The sequence below is a fragment of the Papilio xuthus genome, unplaced genomic scaffold (assembly GCF_000836235.2).
Source record: "Papilio xuthus unplaced genomic scaffold, Pxut_1.1 DF827570.1, whole genome shotgun sequence".
NCBI classification, from domain to species: domain Eukaryota; kingdom Metazoa; phylum Arthropoda; class Insecta; order Lepidoptera; family Papilionidae; genus Papilio; species Papilio xuthus.
This window is the reverse complement of record NW_013531079.1, coordinates 4338894-4347645: the sequence shown is the minus strand read 5'-3', so window position 1 is coordinate 4347645 and position 8752 is coordinate 4338894. Positions and strand designations below refer to the sequence as shown.

At 34.9% G+C, this 8752-nt stretch overlaps 2 protein-coding genes across 3 annotated transcripts in view; one reads left to right on the top strand and one right to left on the bottom strand.

Annotated features, from left to right (window-relative positions):
• The first annotated feature begins 556 nt into the window (after positions 1-556).
• Positions 557-6835, top strand: LOC106118519 (intracellular protein transport protein USO1). The gene is made up of 9 exons (XM_013313179.1): positions 557-575; positions 837-1070; positions 1149-3692; positions 3992-4203; positions 4447-4654; positions 5069-5196; positions 5443-5621; positions 5817-5923; positions 6493-6835. Exons 1-9 carry the CDS (start codon positions 557-559, stop codon positions 6792-6794), a joined length of 3933 nt encoding a protein of 1310 aa, XP_013168633.1. The 3' UTR covers positions 6795-6835.
• Positions 6836-7908: 1073 nt separating this feature from the next.
• The window catches only part of LOC106118667 (hyaluronidase PH-20), a 25696-nt gene continuing 24852 nt past the window's right edge, over positions 7909-8752 (bottom strand). For both annotated transcript variants that reach the window (XM_013313358.1, XM_013313359.1), the window contains exon 7: positions 7909-8135. In XM_013313358.1, coding sequence (XP_013168812.1) covers positions 8052-8135 — 84 coding nt within the window. In that variant the 3' untranslated portion in view covers positions 7909-8051. The remainder of the gene's footprint in view (positions 8136-8752) is intronic.

Genomic DNA, 8752 nt, shown 5'->3' with positions numbered 1-8752 from the left:
CATAATTAATTTTTTTAGAACTAACCGCGATAGCAGCGCCTCTCTTACGGGCAGAAATAATCTTGCCGCACTTTACTTGAATCATCTTTCAGATTGTTGACTTTAACTAAGAGATGGCGCTGCAGAAAGATTATGACAAAAAATATTTAATTTTATTATATCAATATTTTACTCAATGTTATGTTCTAGAATACTAACATATAATACTAATAACATTTCTGTTAATATCCTATTAAAGAGAAAAGTAAAAATAAATATTTCTTTTTTGTTTTAAAACGCTTTTTATTTGCAATATCGACCAAGAGATGGCGCTTTACTATTCTTCATTAAAAGCTCGTATTTTTGATAACTTATGTGAATTCATTAACTACTTTACAGAATAAAAAAACATAAAGTAATAATTGATATATTGCTAATAACCCCATCAGGCACTTAAACACCGTAAAAGCTTCACCAGTGGGTCAGTGGACTAATAATAAATTATATTTATAGTTTCTTAACTAAGTCATAACGTGAATGCACTTTTGGCAAGCGGTGCTTCCTCCTATCGAATACTATGCACAAAACAACTACACGTAAATACAGTAACAAATCAAATTAAACTTTATTGCATAGACATTAGATCAAAAATCGATTGAACAATTGTCTAGATGACATTTCGGCAAAAATCATACGCGAATTTGTAGACAAGAATAAACGCATGCGCTTAAATCGGGCAGACGACATTTGAATTCAGCTCGGTACAGTCATATTGTTGAATACAATATAAATTGCAATTGTTCAGTTACAATAAATTATGAATTCAAAAAAACATAAAAGTAAAAATCGTTCCAAAGTGATATCAACAAAGCCTCGTACAGAAGTTGAAGCCAAAAGTGATGTTACCGTAGAGAAATGGCCAGAAAGTTCATTGAACCCTACTGATGTTACGCAAGACAAAAGTGACGTGACTGAAGCTCTTGTTGAAGAAATTACAGTTAAAAATGAAGAAATCAATAAAGACAAAACAGAGCCTACTAAAGAGATTCCATCCATCACAGACACGCCCGTCAAACCAAAAAGGAATAAAGGTAAAAAGAAAAAATCAACTATCGAAGACCAACAAGACATAAAAAAAGAAGACAATGAAGAAAATGTAATTACTGAAGAAAATATCAATTTATCAAATGTTGATAATCCTATAATAGATGGCGCTGTTAAGCCGAGTGCTCGTAAAAATAAAAATAAAGAGAAGAAACACACAGAGAAATCAGATGACATTGTAATAGATATTAAATCTGATATAGACCTACCAAATCCTGAAACTGAAATTCCAAAACAAAAAAGTCCGGATGAAGAACCAGAATTTGAAGTTAAGCGTAGTAAAAAGAATAAAAAGAAAAAACGTAGACACGATTCTGAAAGGTCTGATAAACCTGAGGAAGTGGTATCATGTACAGCTGCCTTCGAAGATTTAATTGAGAAAAAAACTGATAACCAAAATATAAAAGAAGAAAAAATGGATCAAGAAACTAGCAAAGAACAACCTACCGAGTGTGCTGTGGATTCAGAGGTAATTTTGTCAACAGAAAATCAAAACGATATTATGACGTTACAAGAAAATGGTAATTTAACAAACAAAAAGAAAAAGAAAGGAAAAAAGCAAGTTCCACAGCTTAAGGATGATACTCAAAAAGAAAGCAATGAGCATACTTCTATTCAAATTAATGACGATATTAAAACTGATAGTTCAAATGCCGCTGCTGCTCAACAGATTTCTGAAGACAAACCAATTGATAAGGAAGATGCTGTTGCAATTTCTGTTCTTAAAAGTGATACTGAAGAAATAAAACCAAAGGCAAAAATCGCGAAACCAGTACAGAAAAAACCAGTTCAGAGTTCAGATTTAAAAAATGTAGAAACAAAAAGTACAGAAATTTTAGAACCTTCAAGAACTGAGAGCAATCTGTCGCATACAGATGAAAAAATAAAGGAAAGTTTCACGCCAACGAATGAATCGAATTTGACACCAATCGAGTCCGATATTATCGGTCAATGTGAAAATGTCAAAGATTTAGAAGAAAATACTTCAAATATTGAACTCCTTGATGGCGCAACAGAAGAAAAATTAAAAGACAAATGTCAGAAATTTCCAATCGAAACTGACAAACTTGAAATAAAATTAGAATCTAATGTCGGGCTCAACATCGAAGTACAAGATACTAATGAGAATATTAAACAGGACGGCAAACCAAACTTACTCGAAGAAATGCCCAGGAAAGATAAATCAAAAGCAAAACGTCAAGTCAAATGTTCGGAAACCGACGACTATGACACAGGTACGTCGGATGAATCTCATTATAATATTTCCGATAATGTTTTTGGACCGCGCTCTGTCAGTCAGCAGCTGTTAGACGACAACATACAAGAAGTTACTTCCAGGCATTCAAAGTCGTCTAATATTCCAGTACCTTCCACTATAGTACAAGATTCTCGCGAAACACCGACACGTACACCAACTAAGACTCCTGCCTGCGCAACAGATACCACCCACCAAGAAAAGACTGATTTGAAATCCAAAATGATGGAAGTCAATAAAGATTTGGAACAAATAAGGATGTCATTGGAGAAATCTCTAGCAGAGCTAACAGCAATGAAAGAGAAGGAAGAAAAAATAGCAAGAAATGAGTGTGATGTAGATACGTCCAAAAATAATAAACCAGAAAAATCAACCAAAGGAATTAATGCACCGATTCCTTCAAAAAATATCAAATCGGTTCAGTTAAAGACTGAAAATGATTCTTATATCGACCATTCTGATAGTACAACTCCTCCTATTTCCCCACGGAGGAGAGACCAGAAGTGTAGAGCGAAAAAGAAAAGACGAGAACAAGAAAATGTATCGCAGACTATGAGTGTTACTTCGGAATCAAGAAACACTTCTACAAATGAAAGTAAATGTAAAGAAAAGGGAAATAGTTCAGATGAGAGAAGTCAACAGCAATCTTCTTGCGACAAAGAACGTAACAAGACGATGTCATCAGAGGTGCAGTTCGAGGCAATAGAAAATTTTGAGGACGCGCTAACATCGAGTGTTGATGACGTGGAGATTAACAAAACATTTGAAATAATCGCCAATGAATTAAATGATGATATCCAAAATAATCCTCAAAAAGAATCATTTATCACTAAACCTGAAATCAATATAACTCCACCTTTAGATGAGGAAGAAAATAAAGGGCAATCAAAAAACATAAATCCCGTTTCGCAGCCAAAAAACTTATTAGGCTGCCCCAACATTCCTGTACCATCGAATAAAACTGATTATAAAAAGGAAAAGAACAAAACTCCTAACGAACAACAGGCTAAAGTAAAAATAAAGGATTTGATCGACGCCCAACTGGACGATGAGTCTCTAAAGAAATCAAAACAATGTCAAACTGATAGCAAAATAAAATTCATAAAAGATAAAAATGAAATTGAATCTTTTTCATACATCAACAACGGGAATGAGGAATATGTTTACAAATATATATTTCGAAAGGTTTTTCTTTCAAGTGTTTGTCATATTTGCAGAAAAGATTTAAAGCAAACTAGAGTGCCTTGCAAGTTTTGTAATTTACTTTTTTATTGTAGTCAAAAACATAAAGACGAAGATTGGCCGAGACACCAATCTTTATGCTTTGCTGTCTCCACTATAGTGCATTTAAAAGGTCAGTTCTCTTTTAGGTTACATCTCATCATCATCGTAACCTCATCACCTCTTTGTTATTATCCCACTTTATGGTGAACCAGGTTTGTGTCCTCCTGATCGATCAATCATATATCATTTCAACCGTCAATCCCTTCTTAAGTCACCTTTCATGCAATCCATCCCATTATTCCTAAGCCCAGCCTTACTCGTATGCCAAATAGCATTAATATTTAAAGTTTTTTCATACCACGCTTTGATATTTCTTGTAATATCTATCACAATCTATTTTTGATTTCAATTTGTCCTTGTATTTTTTAGATCAGAAGCACATTTACAGCGACACACAAAATGTATCAGGTCAAAATTATCGTCTGATTCGAATGCAGATGATCCTGTCTTGTGAGAAAGTGCTAAAGAGAAAGTTGTTGCCATGGGAACAAGAAGTTCTCTTATATCCGAGGATGTGCGCTGATGTTACATGCAGAGAGTGGAGACAGACAAAGTTAATGGATTGCGATGGATGCGGACAGGTGAGAAAGATCTTTATGGATTTAAATACATTGATTTAAAAAGCTAGATCTCTTCTATCAAAAAGAGATTGTGATATGAATGTATTTCCAGAGTTAGATGAATTTTAGTTATTAAATATTACTATGATTATAAACTAGTTGTTGGCTAATTTAGGGTGGGCTCCGAGCCCCTCAGTGAGGACTTATAGTGAGCTGATGATGATGATACCAAATAAAAGCTTTACAAATTCTTTCCTATATCAGGTATCATACTGTATTGAGAATCCGGAGCATTTACCACCAACTCATCAGCGCTGGTGCAAGCCATATGCCTTGTACCAGAAGCTGGTCCTCCACCAGCAGGAGCACGGCAGACTGGAGCCACGGCTGCCGGGTAAAGTGTTGGTCGACTATTACAATGTACCGGATAAGATGAACGAAGTTTTAGCATCGATGTATGAAGAAAAAATCGGTAAGGAGATAACAAAGCTTTTCTCTTAAACGTATTTCTTAAATTTTTTATTAATCCTCCTACTAAATTTCTTCTAGTTTACAATCAATATTATTATTCCCAATCCTATACCTCCGCCAGGTCTTCCTTGAAACTCAGAGACTTCTAGGACTCTTTTGGATATGTTTTTGTTCGTGTATGTCGGCGGTGAGAACTCAATATGTTATGGAATTGGATGTTTTATACTTTGTCACTTTTAAATAGTGTGAAGAATTATTTATACGTTTATAATTTATGTCAGTAGTGGTAAAATCGTAGTCAACTGCCGTTACGTCTCTCTTACTACACATGTCGTATGTGTAAACTACACTAAGTGACTCGCTTTGTTATTAATTAACGTTTAAGTGTGGTTTTAACATGCAATATTTTGTATAGATATGTCGGACGTGCAATACGCGGCGCTGACGCAGCTGGCCAGCGCGCCACTCACCGTCGCTTTCTGCCACCAGCTTCACCGACACGTCATTACCGGCAACACCGTCAATGCCGTCAACGGACATAAGGTGCGTTAGATACACTGACCTCTAATGGATTGGCTATTAGACGTAATATTTTGTGCCTATTTGATTTTTGCCATTTTGGCGTTGATGGTAGCGATTTGTAGGGGTGGTGTGGATCCAAACTAATATGTCAGATATAATTAACATCAATAAGCTCGTTTATATCGGAACGAAGCGAAATCCGTCAATTTCAAGTAATCGTCTTTCCATTTATAGATTTATAGAGATAAATGCATTTGTACCTTCCAGAGACCGACGTTCACCATACATGTGATCGGGGCTGAGCTGCAGCTAGAAGCTGACAGTCTGGGCAAGTGGGAGGTGTTCCTGCTGCATCTAAAGCCAGGACTAAAGGAGCTGCGCATCGCTCTTGTAGGACACGACCTTAATGCCGCTAATCTACCATTGGACTTACTTGGCAAGATTAGGTAAGGGTCTGTAAGATAATATTATGTATAATAAGATTTCACATAACAAATATAAACTATGGGTCTTTAAGTAAGGCAGTTATTTCCCTCTTACTGTAGTCAATGATCATTTAATTATTATTATTAGTATTTATTTTAATTAATATGTATATTGTGTTTTGGTAGCCATGTGAAGCTTGTTGTTTAATGTTGCAGGCCCTGTGAGAACTGCCGCGTGAACAAGAGACGAGTTACATTCAGTTTCCAGGACAAGAAATATCATGAATATTGGGCGAGTGATGATTTTACAATACCTGATATTGGTAAGATTGTAGACTTAAATCCAATTTTCACTAAGCGTTTTTTTGTATAATCGCGTCAGTGGAAAAAGAACTGGCGACTTTATATAAAAGGTACATAAGTATAAATTGAAAACAATAGCACGGCAGCCTCGACTGTTTTACATCTTTTTTATTTACCTCACTAAAAAGGCAAAGGTCCTGGTCAGTATGCCACATCTTTGGCAGAATATTAATTCTGCACTCATCAGGTAGACGATAAGCGCAATTGGATTTTAATAACTACAGTTTTATCTTTAATTATCAAAAATACTATTGCTTTGAGAATAATTGGGCTTAGTGTTGCCAAACATCCGGCTAAAGTCGTATATAGGTAGGCTTTTTGATTGCGTCTAACCAAAATAAACGTGTCCGAGTTTGGCTTTTTACATTTTGCAAACGAGAGTGGCCGAGCGCAGGCGATGAAAGTCAACTGACGGTCGCATGTAAGATGTCCGGCCAGTCTGGCAACCCTAGTTGGGTTGTACACGTTGGGGGCATTAACTGGGGGTATAAAGTAAACTATATTTTTAATAAAATATTTATATTTTCAGTATGTGCTTTCAATCCGAATATACATCGTTCATCTTTGTACAACGGCGTAGAAGTGTGGTCTTCAACGATGAACTGCATTTTTAAACAAAAGATACCCTTCCTCATTACTTCTAGCACGATGAGAGAACTAAAGAATGATCTAGAAACGATCAAGAAGAATACAGAAGTTGACTATAAAGTTATATCAGAGGTTAAATTGAATCCATTTGCGAGCGTGCGACCTGATAGAAATTTTGTAACCGACGATGATACCCCTCTTTTGTTCAAAAATTATTGTTTTTCCCTTTTATGTGGTGCGTAAATTTTTTTTTTACATATAGAAGTGGGTTGATTAGTTTTTAAATTAAAATCTATATGCTGTTTGTTATTTCCCTACTATTTAAAATTACATGGAGTGTTTTTTTATTCTGTTCTATAGATTTGTTGGTTGCTTGTTGAATATTAATTATTTCTGAAAAAAAGTAATTATTAATTGGTATTGGTCATTGTTATGTTTTTGTCTGGTTTGTTAATATACTTTTCACGTTATGACTTTGTTTTTTTTTTGTTTAATTTGACCTTTTTAAACTGTTATTACCCCCAATTAGACAAAGGTCAATTAAGCGTCGTTTAAGGGTTTAAAGCACTTACAGTGGCGGATGTTGAGCGAGTGGACTGTATGTTGTGATGAAAGGCTGGTTGGTTGCTGATGATTGTAATAAGAATGAAAGATGCACAAAATAGACAAATATGATTGATGTGTCGGCGCGCGGAGTGATGAAGCGCAACTGAAGGTCGCGGTGTGATGGCGCGCGGGGCGGCGGGTGAGCTCTGGAAGGGACCCCCGCGCTGCTTCCCTGCCGTTGGCGTAGTACGGAACAGCGGATTTAAACATTTGCCGCTTGTTATTCAAATTTTGTCGCCCTTCCTGACCTCTACATTTCGATACGAAGACCCTCCTTGGACAAAAGGAGGTGCAAATTAGAGAAAAAAAGAAAATCGAGTTTAAAAATATATTTTAAAAAAATGCATTTATAAGTAAGAAAATAATATCGTGATACCATAGATAGTAATGAAGTTGTCAAGTTCTCAATAAGTAGAGTCTGGGCGAGTAGGATCTGTCCTACGGACTGTCCCAGACTGACATTTTTCGATCAATCTTAAGGATCGAATATTACGTTTGGTCGAATTCGAATCACTGACATGTGGCTGTATTTTATCATATTTCATACTAATATTATAAATGCGAATGTTATGATGGACGGATGCATGTTTGTTAGAAGATAGCTCCAAAACAGCTGCATGGGTCTTGATGAAATTTGACATAGGTAGAACATAGTCTGGAAGAACACAGGCTACTAATTAAGTTTTCTTTTTATTCCGCTCGAAGGAAGTCGCGAGCAACAGCTAGTTGGAGATAAAAATAATACTAGAAATTATTAAACATACAACTTTTATTGTACTATATTACAGTAAATACTACAGTTTTACAAATCTATTTTTAACACAATATCACAGATAAAAAAACGGTTAGCGTTTACTTGGTTCTTAAGAACATTTACTAAGTATATTATATAATCTATATAAAAACTTTGATATATAATAGAAATATATACGCGTATATTATATCCTTTTGGCGGCAAGCGACGTTGCTTTGAGGCACCTATGCAGAAATTTTTTTATAAACATTAAAAAAAAATATGGCAGAAAACGAACGAAGCCATAAACAGTCAATTTAAAAAGCTAAATTAAAAAGAAAGTAAGAAAACTAATTTGTTAAAATCATAATTGTTAATGATTTTGTTGTGTGCAAAATTTTATGTGATTTCATGCATTTCTTAATACCAAGAATAAAGAAGTAAAGTTAATAGCATTTTACAATTCACATTCAAATATAAGAAATAATGAATCGAACACAAAAATCTATCTCGTATTTTTACTTATCCATGGAATTAAACACTTGATTTTTATTTTGTTTCTTTAACCTAAGGGAACATACACAAACTACGTGACCTATTTTTTAGTTTTCTCGACCGCTCCCTTCCCTCGGTGACGACTCGTAGTAGATTCCAAGACACCCCCCCCCCCTATTTTGTTTTTACGTAGTAATTCATAATTATGATGTTTAATCATTTCACAGGTAAAAATTGAAAAAGAAATAATTTGGCTCATACTCTTCTTTATAGCTTAAGACTGCATGCATACTTAAATTACTAGTGAATTATGTATTATGAAAAAAAAAACAAGTAACGACTACGTGAATAAAATCTTAATCACCCC